The 15,230-nt window shown below is 51.8% G+C and overlaps 1 protein-coding gene across 3 annotated transcripts in view; it reads left to right on the top strand.

Annotated features, from left to right (window-relative positions):
• PMEPA1 (prostate transmembrane protein, androgen induced 1) overlaps positions 1-15,230 on the top strand; it is a 47,260-nt gene that overhangs the window by 13,505 nt on the left and 18,525 nt on the right. For 2 of the 3 annotated variants that reach the window (XM_049817103.1, XM_049817104.1), the window contains exon 2: positions 2,797-2,835. The exons of the other annotated variant lie outside the window; for it this stretch is intronic. In XM_049817103.1, coding sequence (XP_049673060.1) covers positions 2,797-2,835 — 39 coding nt within the window. The remainder of the gene's footprint in view (positions 1-2,796; positions 2,836-15,230) is intronic. 3 annotated transcript variants of the gene reach the window in all.

Raw genomic sequence — 15,230 nt, 5'->3', positions numbered from 1 at the left:
GCAGGTGTTGGTCCAGCCAGTATAATTACTGGTTCCTTGCTGCTGCTGCTGGTAGGCAGACAGCGTGAGCCACCCTTCACATGGAGTCGTCTGGCAGGACTGTGGCTGCCGAAGGGCTCCGGGCACTGATCCACAGGGAATATGCGCCGACTGCGCAGCCACTCCTCTATCTCTTTCCCTGCTGCCGACTGCATGAAAAAAAAAGTTGTGCACGTATGGAGGAAGGGAGGGGAGCCGAGAGTGGCTCTGGTCAAGTTTAAAGCACTGACTTTAAGCGAAAATCCTCATTTGCATTTAAAAAGTTGGCAAAATGGGTGGCTAAACCAAAAGGCCAAACGTGAGCGCGTTGAGAGCGAGGGGAGCTCAGTGAGAGGCGAGGAGCAGCGTCCTAAAATCCCGCCCGACTCCACAGGGTTCGGGCTCGCGTCTCCCACGCATCCCAAGCCATTGCTGAAACACCTTGGGCACGACGTCCCGTGACGGGGCGACGTGTCCGCGTGCGCAGGGGGTGTCACGCCTGGGGTGCGCCCGGCGCCCGCGGGGGCATTGCCTGCGCTGCGGAGCTGGGGTGGGGGGGCACCTGCTGCTTACTACGCTTGGGGAAATTTAACCGGAGAACAACCGATCCTGACCTGGCCAGCCGCAGGCAACGAGGCTCTGCTTCCCAACCTCTAACTTTCCTTTGGACTCCCACACCTTTCGGGCCTCCCGAGCCCTTTTGGCCTCCGCTTTGTTTCAGCCTCTGCTTTTCTATCGGCCTCCCACCCGTTTTCGATCTCCGCTTTTTCTCAGCCTCTGCTTTTCCTTCAGTTTCCCACCTCTTCTCAGCCTCCCACCACTTTTGGGCCTCCCACCCATTAGGGCCTTCACTTTTCCACAGCCTCTACTTTCTGTTTCGGCCTCCCACCCCTTTTCAGCCTCCACTTCTCAGCCTCTACTTTTCTCTTTTGGGCCTCCCACCCATTCTCAGCCTCTACTTCTCCTTCAGCCTCCCACCCCTTTTTTGTTTCCCACCACTTCTGTGCCTCCCACGCATTTTCGGTCTCAGCTTATTCTCAGGCTCAACTTTTTCCTTTGGCCTCCCACCTCTACTTGGCCTCCACTTTTTCTCAGCCTCTACTTTTCCCTCAGCCTCCCGCCCCTCTTTTTTTTCTCAACCTCCACTCTTCTTTTGGCTCTTCACTCCTTTTCAGCCTTCGACCCCTTTTTTGGGCTCTGTGCATCGAGCTGGCTGCAGAGGAGGAGGAGGAAGAGGACACAGCTTGTTGCCACCGTTGGTGTTTGGCTCAGCAGAATTAATTCCTTTCTTTTCTTTCCCACCGCGGTCAACGTCGGTGCCGCTTCTTCCAGCAGGGCGGTGGTGGCATCGGTGCCGGCGGAGGCTGCAGGTGCCGCCGCACGTTTGCACGGTCGCTTTTGAATGCCTCCTGCGCGCAAAGCATTGATTTGCCGTACGCCTGAACTCGTTCCTCTAAATCAGCCTGACTTAAAATCAGTGAGCTGACCCCAGGCCTGCGGATCCCAAGTTATTTAGCTGCTGCAGTAATTTACAGCGACGCTCTGACCTTTTGTCTTTTCTTGGGGTGAAGAAGCTGCTTTATCTCTGTCCTCTCAGGTGCACGGAAAATAACTTTTTAAAGCTTCGTTTGGGAGGAATGATGGGTTAATATAACCCCTCGAACCTCCCAGCCCGCTCTCCTGCGCTCGTACCTGCAGCTGCAGCGGGGTGGGAGCACGCGAGGTGCAGCAGCCTCCGCATGGTGGGTCTGGCGGCTGGGAGCCTCCCCTGCTCTGGGGTTAAAGGCTACTTTTATAGGCCAGTAGGACTCCTTTGCATCAGACTGTGGCAGGTACTAATTAGTACTAATGAACCATTATCAGTGACACAGTCCTTACGGGCTTCATGAAAAAGTCCCGCACGCAGTTTTTTTCTGGTGAAATCCCAGCCTGCGGTGGCTCCCAGCTCCTCAGGCGTTGAGGTTGTGTTGGTGGGGTTGGGGGGGCGGATCTGTGTCCCGTCACCCCATCGGTTTTGTGGATGGTAATGCACTGCTGACTGACGGGCAAGAGAGAAGTCATGAGTTGTCTTTTACTCCAGACTTTTTGCTGCTTTGCTCCTCACTTGAAAATACATCTGCTGGGCATTGCATCTGGGGTTTCGTGTAAGGTTTTGCTGTGGGTCTTCAGCACCTCGCAGCCTCTGCCCCCTCACTGGGGACGGGGTGTCAGGAGACCCTGAGCTTTCACCAAGGCTCAGCAGCACCTGGGGCTCAGCTACGTGTGTTTGCAGAGAGGACAGCAACACGACAAATAGCCCACCGGCACCTTGAAGCACCAAGTGCTGCCCGAGGCCATGGATGGGCGGTCTGGCACCGTTGGATGTGGGGGGAAAGGTCTCTGGGGTGGGCTGAGTGATCCCAAAAACTTAGCAAACCTTCGCAAGGCTTCGGCACATCATCGGGCAAGTTGGCCGCAAGTGCTGGAGGAGAGCGGTCCTGGGGAAGCCGGTGCAGTGGCATGGCTGGAGAGGAACGGGACCTCGTGCTGCAACTCCTGGTGTGGGAAAAGCATGTGGGGTTGTTACCGGGAGTGATGAGACCCGGCTTGTAGCGCTTGTGGACCTCCTGGCTACTGGGGAGGTGGTAGGCTTGGGTGCAGATGTCAACCACGGTTGGCTAGGGGGGAGCTCTTGAAGAGCGAGTCCCCAGGAGGGGACCTGGGATGTGTGTTGTAGCTGGTCGGAGGTGGCTCCCATCACTGACGGATGCTTTCTGTTTTTCTTTCAAATGTCTCCAGGCACTGAATGTTTAGGTCGCACCTTTCCAGGTAAACTGGGTAAGTGAAGTATTTCAAGAGTTGCCAAGATCTAATTATGAAGGCTGATTGCATGATTGCAGCTGCTGTACTATAAACACCCCGGTTACTCGCTTGACGGAACGGGTGGTACGTTGGCGTTGCCCTGAGAGCAGCAGGTACCTGCTGTTCGGGGTGCAGAGGGGGATCAGCGATGTCTTCAGAGGCTGATTGATAAATATTATCCTGAAGCTATTGATAAATAGCTGGCTGCGCTTTGGTAATCCTGGATGGGATTTTTTCCTTCTGCTGTTCAACGTAGGAACACCTCCAAAGGCTGAATGTCTCTTTAAGCGCGAGTACTCTTCCATTTGCCGTTACTCTGGCAAACTAATGAGCAGCATTACATCGAGGAAGAAAACTTTCAGTGTTATTTTGTGAAAGTAGTTTGACAACCTGAATCCTTTTAAGTCACGGCATGTTGGACTTCTGTGGAGCGTGGCAGGAGCTGCCCAAGTTCAGGACAGGCAAAACCAGGCGTCGGGAGCCCTATTGAACCAGGCGGCTGGATTTGAGCTGAACCTGTTTGCGGAAGAGCCTTTGCCGGTTTAAAAAGACATTGTTGTAACATATACGGGTCTCTCTCTCTCAGTTTAGAATTGAGTTTATGAGAGTACCTCAGAATTAAGGCATCTTTGCTCAAATGTGGTCTTCCAAGCCTGCTGGGGAAGAACCGACTAAATAAAGTGTTAACAAGTGGTGAGTAAATGATTTTAATAAATGGCTAATCAATTGTTATAGAGCCTGGGAAGTCAATAGAGCTTATGACCTTGGCTTATAACCACGCTCAGACTTTTAACGTGCTTACAATACCTACAAATCATTCGTTAGGCTTTTATCAAGCACCTATTGGTAAAAGACGTAATCTAAAATAAGACAAAAAAAGCATTATTTCAGTTGCTTTGTTTCGAGCCTGATGGCACAATTCGGTTGCGCAGCAAAATAGCCCTTGCTTATGTAAAAAAGCTGTAAGACGCCACCGGTCCCAGCAGCAGCGTTATCGTGGTGCAAACATCGGGCAGGGGAACAGCAGGAGCCCGAGGCTGGGAGCAGCCGGTGCGTGCAGGGCAGGCGCAGCCCCGGTGCTGGGACACTCATGCCAGTCCGTAGGGAAACTGTCCTGCAGCAGTCAATAATTGATTTATATTTACTTTCTATTAATGCCTTAAAAGACAGGTTTCAGCAGATAAGCTGGGTGGCCGGAGGGAGCCTGTGTCACTGCTCTGAGCAGTGTAGCTCGGGGCGTTTTCACTCTAGCAAAAGGTGTTTGCTGTTGCTCGACTGTTGTAAAACTTGCACGTGTTTTCTTGTCCTGTGATTTAGGAAAGTGTGTGAGCAGGGATGTGTTCTAGCTGTGCTGCTCTTCCTGCTTTCCCTGGTCTTCCCTGTCCCATTTTGTGTGTATGTTTGTGCCTCAGGGAGGCAGGCAAAGATGCAAGTGAAAACATGCGGTTTTCTTAGAATATAAATAACAGAAAATTAAATATAATTTTTTGTTATTGTTGTAGAGTTGTTCCCTGCAGTCTACAGTTGCTTGCTCCTTTACCGCGCTCTTGTACTCTTTGAGGGTTTCTACTCTTACTGGATGGGTACTACTTGGAGTACGGTGTAGGACACTTCGGCTATCTTGCTGCTAGCTTAATTGTGCGCCCAGCGAGGAGCTGTGTTTGCAGACATGGGTGCATGCCCAGAAAGTCTCCCTGGGCTTCTGAAAGCCGCGGTCTGCCAGACATGGCTGCCTCTATCGGATGGCTTTTTGCCTTGCCTTTGTTGTCTGGGTCCTTGTCTGCAGCTACAGCCTGGGCCAGTATTGCCAGACATCACCACCTCCGCCACCCGCATCCTCCCGGAGCATCCTGGAGCTGCCTGCGGAGCCGGGACCCACGGGGAGAGATGCCCGTGCCCATCCCCGTGCCGCCTGGGCTAAAGCCCTGCACGTGGTGGGTCAAAACTCAAACCCTGGCCAGGGAGCACCACCCAAGACCGGCTCAAGGGAGGTTTAGCTTTCATTGTTTGGTTTTTTTTCTTGGAGTTTTAAACTGTTCCACCATCTTCCCGGTAACTCCTGGATGTCTTTGGTGCGGATGCCAGACTCTTGGATTTCTGTAAATGACTTGTGGCTCGCCTCTGCCCAGGGCTGTGCATCAGGGCACGGTCAGGTGCTGCCATGCTCCCCGCAGGGAGCGAAAAGGGGTGCTGCAATTTCTGCTGGGTTTTGCGTTGGCTCTCCTGCGTCTCACAGAGGGTGGCTGGGAAACGGGTACGGAGGGTGAAGAGGAGATGCCCTCAGCAAGAAGCCACTCATCTGACTTAGGAGGACGTGCGGTCCTTGAACTCTTTTAAAATCAAAGGGCGGGGTAGAGGGTTTGTGCAAAACAAAATATGTAACTGGGTGAAAATGCATGGTCTACTGATTTCTTGGAGGTTTGAGTGGATTCTGTCCGAGTGGAAACATAGACCACCCCTGTTTCCCAGAAGCTGGGTCACGCTCTGTATTCCCTGCAACACTCCCTTGTGAAAATGCCCATATGCATCGTTCTTTATTTTATTGTCGTGGGTTTGGGCATTTTGTTATATTAGTCTAAATGGGTTTGTTTCCATAGCTGCATACTGCTGATAAAATCCCAGTGTAGGATCTCTCAGTCTCCCTGTGCATGTGTACCAAAAATAAATCACACGCAGTTGTCAGAAGATGAGCTGCTGGTGCCGAGGTATGAAGAAGTTTGGGCTGGACCTTGCTGAGACTGCAGGTGCGTGGCATCTTGCCCCGGTGCCACCACGCAGCGTCCTGCTGCAGCTCCCAGCTCTGCAGGCAGCATTGGCCCCGGAGCACCTGGGGAAGGAGTTTCTTCAGGAGGGATGATGTTTTGGAAATGGGGTAGGAATCGGTGGAGGCAGGGGGAGGAGAAACTCCCTGTCCTTCAGCTTTTTCAGGTGGAAAGGTGTGGATGTGGTAGGGTGTGCTGGTGAAGAATTGACATCAGGTGGCCACTAGGATCACAAAAATCTGCTTTTGCTCTGAATTCAGTGTATTCACTGTCAGCTGTTAGTATTTCACCTCTCATCAGAAGGGGGGGGGGGGGGGGGGGGGGGTGGGCTTTTAACGGCTATATAAACTCTCTCAGGTGCTGGGGCTGTTTTTGCTTGGCTTCAGACTGTAACTCCGAAGGTCCAGCCTGGGGGGGTGGCAGGAGGATGGATGGTCCCCCAGAGGTGGCTGCTGGTTGTTCCCAGCGTTGCAGGTCCCACGCAGAGCGGTGCGCCTGGGTCAGCGGGTGCTGGTGACGCCCAGGGTGATGCTGCACCGGTGCTGCACCAGTGCCGCCGCTTCCACGCACGTGAGTCCCTCTGGTTTTGCCGTCTGCACAGCTGGGTTGGAGCCCATCTTCTGGCAGAAAACCCCGTTTCTAGGAGGTAGTTATCTTTCCTTTGGGAAGAGCAAAAATTTTTTTTTTTTTTTTTTTGCTTGTTTTGCCAAAAGTTCTGATCTGCAGGTCGGCGCTTTCTGGTGCAGGACTAGCCCCGCTGTCTGCCTGCAGCAGCATGGCCAAGGGCATGGCTGGGGTGTGGGAGCCCCCCCTGGGAAAAATCCTCATCCTGAGGGTGCGTGGGGGGTGGCTGGCCTGGAGTGCTTCCCCTCGCTGCCCTGCCAGGGGTGTCCCTAAACCCCCGGCTGCTCTCTCTCCTTTAATGCATCTTTTTAAGTACTGGGTAATAGTGTTTTCTTTCTGGCAGAGATGAAGGAGGGCTTTTAATAGGTCTTTTGTTTTCTCTTCGTGCAGTTCCCTGGCAGTAACCTGCCATTAGCTCTAGCATTTATTTAGGGTATTTGTATTTTTATAAGTGGGGACCTACAATGCTGAGAAGCCAAGGGGCTTGTCCAGGGTCACGCGAGAAATATGTGGTAGAGCTGGGTCTCAACTTCGGCTTTTTTTGAATGTTGAGCTGACCTTTTTCTAGGCTTGGTGGAGAGGGAACATCTTGGTTTGTCTCCTTTTAACCGAGACAGGTAGGGAAAGCAGAAAATAAAGGCTTTGTGGAAGGAAGTGTATTTTTTTTGCTCTCTCCTGTTGGCGATCTGCACGGGTATGGTTGCATTGGGGAGCGCGAGGACGGTATGTGTGAAACACATGGAGGCGAAGGGAAACCCAGGGCCGCTCAGGCTGGAAATCCGATGAGCTCCTTCATCTCCACGGGGCCCAGCTGTGCTGGGAACCGGGAGCTGCCCCGAAAGCTGCTGCTAAAACCCTGTGCCGGCGAGGAAGGGTGGGCTGTGCGTGGCCTCCCTCCCTCAAGAACCCGGTGCGTTTTGGGGGCGATGCCCGTCGACGGCCGCAGCTGGGGTTTGCGTCGCTGCTCCCGTCCCGCAGCGCGTGTGTGCCTGCCTTGTCTGCGGCAGCCCCTGCGTGCCGGCAGCACAATGCTCGCCTTCACTCGCCGTCAGACTGGAGGTCTAGACGCTCTCCCTGCCTTTTGTTATCAGGGTCACAGGTTAGGGAGCGTTCCCAGCTCCTTTTCCCTCCGCTGGTCAGGAATCTTACCCAGAATCGGGCACTCCGCTTAGGACTGCAGCCGGGACCCCTCCGGAGGGAGTCACCCCGCTACCCAAACACGCTTAGGTTTAAAATTAGTGTGGCAGCTCCCAAAAAGAAATGTGCTTTTGAAATGCAGTCGGGATCACCCCCACTCCAGTTCTTGCAGGCACAGATGCTCAGCTGACACCAGCTAAATAGAAGCCTTTTAGCCCTTGCCAGTAAGTCTAGAGCAAACTGCCAAAAAGCATCGAGGACCAAGATACAAAACGAAGTCAGGCCTGAGCAAAGTACTTACAAATGAAGGATGGAACTGATGTGCTCTGTCTCTTGATTTTTAGCCCATGAGATGCTTCAGTCCTGGGGTTTTGTTGAAATACAAGGGTGGAATTTTAAAGATTTTCAGCAGATAGAAAGCAAGTAAGTCCCCTAGCAACAAAGGAAAGGTTTTTTTCTCTTAATGTAGACTTTTTTTGACATGAAGCATTTGTGACACCACCCCCCTCTCCCCCTTAAATCAAAGATGAGTTTTGCTGAAAGAGATATTTTTAGTGGCTTTTAGACGCATTCAGAGATGGGACTTGAACCCTCGATGTGCATCTGCTTGTTCCCCCAGCCCACCCTGGCTGGCTGAGTGCTCCAGCAGCTGCAGCCTTCACCTGGCCCGGAGGGTGCCTTTGTGCCTTGCCTGGGAGGGTGGGAGGTAGCAGGGATGGAACAGTTGGATAAATAAGTTGGTAGCAAGTTTCTTGCAGGGTTTCTTCTTTTTTTGTGTTTTTGTTTTCGGGGTTTGGTTTTTTTTTTTCACTTCCTGGCAAGAAGATGTAACAAAAATTTGGCAGGTTCATACTTTTTTATTATTGAATTAAAATCTATTAAATAATAAGTGAGCCAAAACTTGAAATCGCTATTAGGCAGTGCTCTCGGTGAAGTGAAATGCTTCTGGATCTGGCTCACTTCTGCATTTTGTGTGTATGTGCATGTGTATTATGTGTGAAGAATGAGTGTACGAAGCTCAAATAGAGGTTTTAAATAGAAATAACACTGGCAGCTCTTTCTCTGTGAATCCAAGGCTATTATGTGTCTGGCTCTCGCCAACACGAATTGCAGAGGAAGTTCATGTAAACTCCATGGCTGATTTGACAGCTGCACAACCGTGGCTGGTTCGAAGCGTGGATGCTGCTGAGCAGAAGCGATGGCGTTTTTCCATGTCTGGTGATTTACCTCTTTGCAGAGGGTGAGGTGGGACCGAGGGAGCCCGTTTCCCACCCCAGTCCTGGAACCCTACGGCAAAACTCACAAGTTACGGTCAGGTCAAGGTTTGAACTCCTTCCCTAAAGCTTTATCGGTGGTCTCGGGTGAATGTCACTGACTTGGCTCTGCCTGAGGACCGCGGCGGGGGACACGAGCCGTCCCGCTGGCAATGGTGAAGATGCATCAGCTGGGCAAGGAGTCGGCTGCCCGCTCCTCTCCCGGGACAGCTCTGCTCCGTGCATCCATGGAGGGGCCGGGCTGCAGAGCCGGGTGGTGTCGGGCCCCTCCAGCACCACGTCTGCAACCCACAGAGGCAAACCTGCGCTTTTAGCCCCTATGGAAATCCTGGTGCGGCGCAGGGAGCAAAGCGCACCTGTACGCGCCGTGGCAGCGGGAACGATTTGGGGTTAATTTCTCTGCGAACCCACAGTGCACCGAATGATGCTGCTTGTGTGGGGGGGTGGGGGGAAATAATGTTAAATTAAACTCTCCGTAAGGGAAGAAAAGCATCCAGCCCCATTCTTTACTGCTCATTTTAGTAATTTCTTCCAGATAACCTACACATCTGTGTCAGTGCAATTAAAGCAGAAATTCTGTCTAATGAACAGTTGTAGCCCTTGGGCTATTGCGGAATGAACAGTGAAGTTGGAAACAGTCTTATTAAAATAATAATTAAGAAACAAGGGTGGGGAGATGGAGGTGCCGATGAGGTGGTGGTGGTGGGATGCTATAGGGTGAGGAGCAGAGACTGCGGTCAACCCAGTTTTGAACTTTCAGGGGTGACTCCCCACCGTGGCCCCCCCCATAGAAGCGACTGTATGGTGTGGTTGGACCCGGGGCTGGGCACAGCCCTGCTCCCTCGTCAGGGGCATCTGGTCATGCCATGTCACAACAAAACAGTCTTTAAATCCAGTCTTGCGCTCTGTTAAATGCGGCTGCCTGTAGGGTATCTGTAGGTCTGTGGGATGCTCGCTCCATCGTGGGCAGTGTTAGCTGTCCTGTTAAGGCAGATCAGCTGTTTTGCCTATATGTTTTTTGGAGATTTTGGTTGTCCAACAGCTGATAAAGCTCAAGAAGGGAGGAGAATGTTTCTTGTGTTAGACAGGATTATGTCTGGTTTTGCTTTTTCCAGAAAACTGTCCTTTCTCAGTAAAAAAACATGCTGTGCACACCCACATAGTTTGCTTTAACTTTTCTTTCTCTTGCTCTCTTGAGGACAGTGACTGTCCAGGCTGAACCGTGTCAGTGATGGAGACTGGCCAGTTTATCTCATGTGAGATAGTTTATTCTTTTGCTTTTAAGTAAATAAATAAATAAATAATTCCTTTTTTGGTGTCAACCCTTGGAGTTATAATGGTGTCTCTGTGCAAGCCATCGTTTTATATCAGTTGAAACAATTAATACTTGGAGCTGGCTTTTTCAGACTTAATATGCTCCTCTTTAGAAATGCATGTGCTGCAGAAAGCTAGTGACATCTCAGATTAACAAAATAAATAAAAAAAAAGCAAATGCCATAAGAAAAAAAAAAAGGCCAAACAAATCCCACTGGAATGATACATTGGAATGATTTTAGTGGGATTTATATCTATGAGCTGTGGGGTTTTTGTGGTTTTTTTCTTTTGAAATGGTTGTGAACCAGAGTGATTACTTATCATTTTCATTTTAACTCCATCTGACAAATCGTTTTAGATGGAGAAAGCAATACTGCATCTTTAAATGGCTACTCTGTCAGCGCATCTTGCAGGGCTTTAAATGCCCTTTGTTATCGCAGTCTAGACAGGACGCAGGCGGAATATTTGATATGTTATAAGGCAAAGATTTGACAAGGTTGAATTAATTTACTGGCTTATTTAAAACTGAATTTGAAAACATTTTTCCTTACGAACTTGTCTTTCTCTCCATCCTATTTTTTTTTTTTTTTTTCCCAAAGTTAGTACAGTATGTTTCAACCATTTAGACTGGGAGAGGAGACATTAGCTTACTGCAGCCTGCAGTACTTTAATTGCCCTTTTTATGACTGTCTAGACATCATGCAGATGCATGTTTGTGGTGAGAAGACATTTCTCCCTCTGGTTATACGATAGTCTGAAACCTTTACATTGCCTATCTCCTTACCCCCTCTGTCTTGGAATGCGCTTTACTCCCTCCATCTCCGAAAATCACTTTTTCCCCATTTTATCTTTTTTTTGAAGGACACTTCGGTCCCCGTTTTTCTGTTCTTTCCGCGTGCTTATTTGCAAGCGGTAATGCTTTCTGGGGGAATAAAGGTACGTGGAGCAAATGGCTCTTGGAGCCTCACCGGCGGGTCACGCCGCAGAAGGCACGGCCGAGGGGTGGCTTCGTGCCGGGTTTGTTTCTGTGCGACGTCCTGTGGGTACCTGCGTCTCTCTGCAAGCGCGGCAGTACGTATGTACGGCTGTGTTTGTTTGGGTTCCCCTCGCCATAAGAGCACAGCCTTGCGGGCCAGGTTTAAGAATGAAAATATCAGCCAGGTTTGAATGGGTTCGGTTATAGTTATGCAAATGGGATGCATTAATTAACCCCGTTGCTATAGCTACTGCTTTATTGTTAAATGCAGTGAAAAGGGGACAGGCTGTGTCCATGGATAATCCTCTCCTCTCTGCTCTTCCCCCCTTCCCCGTCCTCCCCAAGTCGCCCACCGCCCCGGTGCGAGGGCAGCTGCCGCTCTCCTCCGGGGGGCCGGGGTGCCCACCCGCCGCCCACCATCCCATCCTCGTCCCCCGTCGGGCAGGTGGCCCGAAAAGCCGGGCTAGAAATCACGTCCGTGGAGGGGATGGGCGAGCTGGGGGGGGGAGAGAGCTCCTGGCCCCCATGGCCTCTTCCCTCCAACCGCCCCCAAAAACCTATTGTCGGGGCTGACCTCGAGGGTCGGCTCTCCACCGCTGCCCCGTGTCATCAATCTGGGGGCTGCATGGGGACGGGACGGCGGTGCTGGGGACCGTGGGGTGGGCAGGAGGGACGCGGATGTGCCAGGGGATGGGGACTGGGGTGGGGAGGCTCGGCAAGGGGAGGGCATGGGAGCTCAGCCCCGTTCTCGACTCCGAAAACTCTCTCTGCCGAGCAAACGCTGCTGGGTTTTACAGGGGAGGACAGCTTCTCTTTTTGCATGTGCTTAAAAACTGGCAAATGTGAAACGCTGCAACAAAACTCAGACTCTCCAGCATATCTGCTGTAGGAGTTAAAACCTTTCTCGGGCTGTTGCTACAGCTGAGGTGGAAGTAAATTTATTACCTTTAATTTTGTCAGATTTGGGGCGTTCTTACTCACCTCCCCCATTTGCTCTGTGTATAAATATACTACTTTTTTTTTTTTTTTTTTCACATCTCTGTGTGAGAGTATGCACGTGCATTTGCTCCCATCTGGTGCTGTTCAGACCAGTTCAAGAACTGAACTTGAATATTGCAGTGACCAAACGCAATGTGCGTGTCTGGGTATTTGCATGCGTTTTGCATTTCTTTTTTTTTTTTTTTTTTTTTTCCCTGCAACACATAACTATGTCTGTAACTTAAGATTGTCCTTGTTCCATGGGAGTAACTCACCTTGCGAAGGGTCACTCCTTTCGTAAGCAAAAGCTGCAAAATGATACAGATGATAACGGCCCTTAAGCCGAGGCAGGGAAGGGAGAGGTGTCCTGCCCTGGACAGGGCTGAGGAAATCCGGTTGCAGTCACAGCCCTGCCATGACCTGCGTGGCTTTGGCCAACTTGCTCAACCCGTGTTTCGACACCCGTCTGCGAGCCGGGGCATCCCCTGCGGCACAAGGGCGTGTGTCCCGGTGCTCCCGGGATCGCCGTGGCCTCGGGACGGGGGGCACGGCGGGGGGTCCCCGGCACCCATCCCGAATGCCGATGGGCTCCTCGAGGTTGCCCTGGGTCGATAAGCGAGATGGCGCAGGTGGAGCCGTGCCGACTCCCGCAGGAAAAAAATGCTGGAGGAGCAGAAGTTCCCCGGCTACGGCTTGTGGTGTTCGGGGGCTTCTCTGCGCCTGGGCTGCATCCCTGAGCCGGGCGCTGGGTGTGAGCCGACGGGTGTTGTGCTTGTCCCCGTGTCCCTTTCGGGGTGTCCCGGCTCGAGCGCTGGTCCCACCGGACTTGCCGGGCATCGTGCCGGGGCTTGGGTGCTGGCGCTGGGGCACCTGAGCCGCAGCTGGGCCCCGGCGGGGCCACGGGCGAGCGTGTTGGGAATTGGCCGACGAATGGTTTTCCCAGGAATAAGCGGAAATAGAAACTTTCTGGAGGGAGGACGTGGGGGAGGGAGGCCCGGTAAAACCCGGTATATACAGCGTTCAGGCCGGAGAGGCTGTGGTCCCTGCCGACGACAGCCACAAACCTCCGCACCCGCGTGCCGTCACAGCTGGCTGTTTTTCGGCGGGGTGTCCCACGCGGAGCAGGAAAGCCCGTGCCATCCCACCGCTTCGCAGGCGAGGAGAATGCTTTGCTGCCGCCTTCCTCTCGGCGCGCACGACAAACGCAGCGTGCTGGAGCCTCGTGACCTGCAGAATTAAAGCTGCTTTGTTCCGAGGGGCCTGGTGACTAATGATACGCGTATTCCTTAGCGTCTCCGCAGCGGCAGGAGGAGGGGAGCGGGCTTCGGCACTGCCGGCAGCGGTTGCCGGCGCGCGCCGGCCGACGTGGCGCGGGCGGCTGCGGCCGACCGCGAAGCTGCAGGTGCCCCCGTCGGTGCGAGGCGGCTCCGTTGCAGCAGGAGACGGGGCTCAAATGAAGTTGGAATTGGAAACCCAATCCCTGTAATTGCTGTTAGCTTTCTGGAAAGGTGGCAAAGCCCTCCCTGGATGGAGCACTTGCTCTCCTTGGAGCGTCCGCGACTGGCAATTTGTCTGTCGAAACAGATGTGGGCAGCGAAAAACATCTATTTCTATAACTAGAAACAAATTTGGTAATTGCCTCTTTCAACAGGACTTGCTCAAGCAGGAAATGAAATTCCTAAATGGCAGTTAGCAAAAGTATTTATAGCTAAGTTCATAAATGAGATGTGCTTTCCTTTGTCATGAGTTTCTGCTGGGTGGAAGGAAAAAAACCAAACCTCTATGGTAGCAAGCCACATATTGATCAGGAGTGTTTCCAGGGTATACGAAAATACTTATTTATTAATGTGTTTATTTTTACTAGCTGTAGAAATACCCCTGACAAACAAAACCCCTTTGGTCTTTCAGGGTCAGCCGGCAGGGTTTGATCTGGATATTGTGTACTGTTTTTTTCACTCATTTTTTGCTAGACCTTTTTTTTTTTTCTGCTTCGTGCTATTTATGATTGCAAACCGTAAACTCTTTGTTCCTGTGTCCCTCTCTGGATGCTCCTGTTCAAGGGGGTGGGTGACGCTGCCCTCGCCCCTGCCCCGGGCATTGTCCAAGCCCGATGCCATCGTGCCACCTCTCGGGGAGCAGGAGATACTGTGGTTGTTCTCAGCTTGGTGGGGGCCATGAACCTGGCTCAGCGCTTTCTAGTGAGCAAGCAAATTTACCTATCTTTTAAGTGCAAAACCAGAATTACTTTATGCTTTTAATCCAGTTTAGCTGTCCTTACCCTTGGGAGTAACTTCAAAAGCAGCGTACTCCTTCCAGTCGTCTCAGTAGGCTGGGATCAGGCTTACTGTGCATAAAATATTTTCTCAAAATCCTGGAAAAGGGGAGGGTGAGAGAAATAGGCACAAAAAGGGAGGGAAGAGGTTGGCGTATGCAAGATTTGAGAGAGTCTGAGTGTCCCAGAGAACCTCGTTAGTTCTCATTGCTCTGAGGGAGCTGGTTAACGTCTTTAGTAGTTTCTCTAAACGCGTCTCCAGTTGACAGGTCTCTGCTTGGAGCCAGGAGGTGTCCCAGCTGAAAGAGCTGCTGACCCCAGCTCTCACGTTTGCAATTTCCATGTAAAAGCCGAGTGCTGCCTCGCTGATCCTGCCTTTCTGGTCTGTGAACGCAGGTCCTGCTCCCCACAGCTGCCACTGTGGCCATGCTAGCTCAGGAGGAACACCTTTGGAGAAAAGGCACAGTGGTGTGATTGGGACGGTTACTGTGTTTTAAGGACTAAAAAAAATTTCTGAGGCCCAACCAGTCTGATGCTTCCGTGGCTACAAGTATGAAATGGGGCCATTTCCTTTAAAACAAACAAAAAAACGGGGTGGGGGTGCAGGATGAGGCCATCGTTTGCCAGTGACTCAGAGAATGTGATGCTTGATTACCCGGGGTGACAGATGAAGAAAACAAACTATATTAAACACAGTTATGGCCCAAGGATTGACACTACGAACTTGACTTCTTGGGGCCCCATCACCCATTTTCCAGCAATGGTTTTTTTTTTTTTCCCCCCCTCAAACTGGCTCCTTTTCCGAGTCCCACTTGCTCTCTGCCCTCCTGCCCTGTTCCCAGTCTGCCATCGCTAGCTCGCACGGCGTTATTTCTGCTTGCTGCATCAGAACCAGCCATGTTGAATCTGGAAATGCAATTTAGCTGTTATAACTGTACTGATGATGCATGAAGCAGGACCAAATCCAACAGGCTCTTCCCAGCTGTCCTGCCTGTTGTCACGGGCCTGATCCTGCTCTCTTTGATGACTTGGTG

Source organism: Accipiter gentilis, chromosome 14 (assembly GCF_929443795.1).
Source record: "Accipiter gentilis chromosome 14, bAccGen1.1, whole genome shotgun sequence".
Classification (NCBI taxonomy): Eukaryota; Metazoa; Chordata; class Aves; order Accipitriformes; family Accipitridae; genus Astur; species Astur gentilis.
This window is presented reverse-complemented; position numbering and strand designations above follow the sequence as displayed.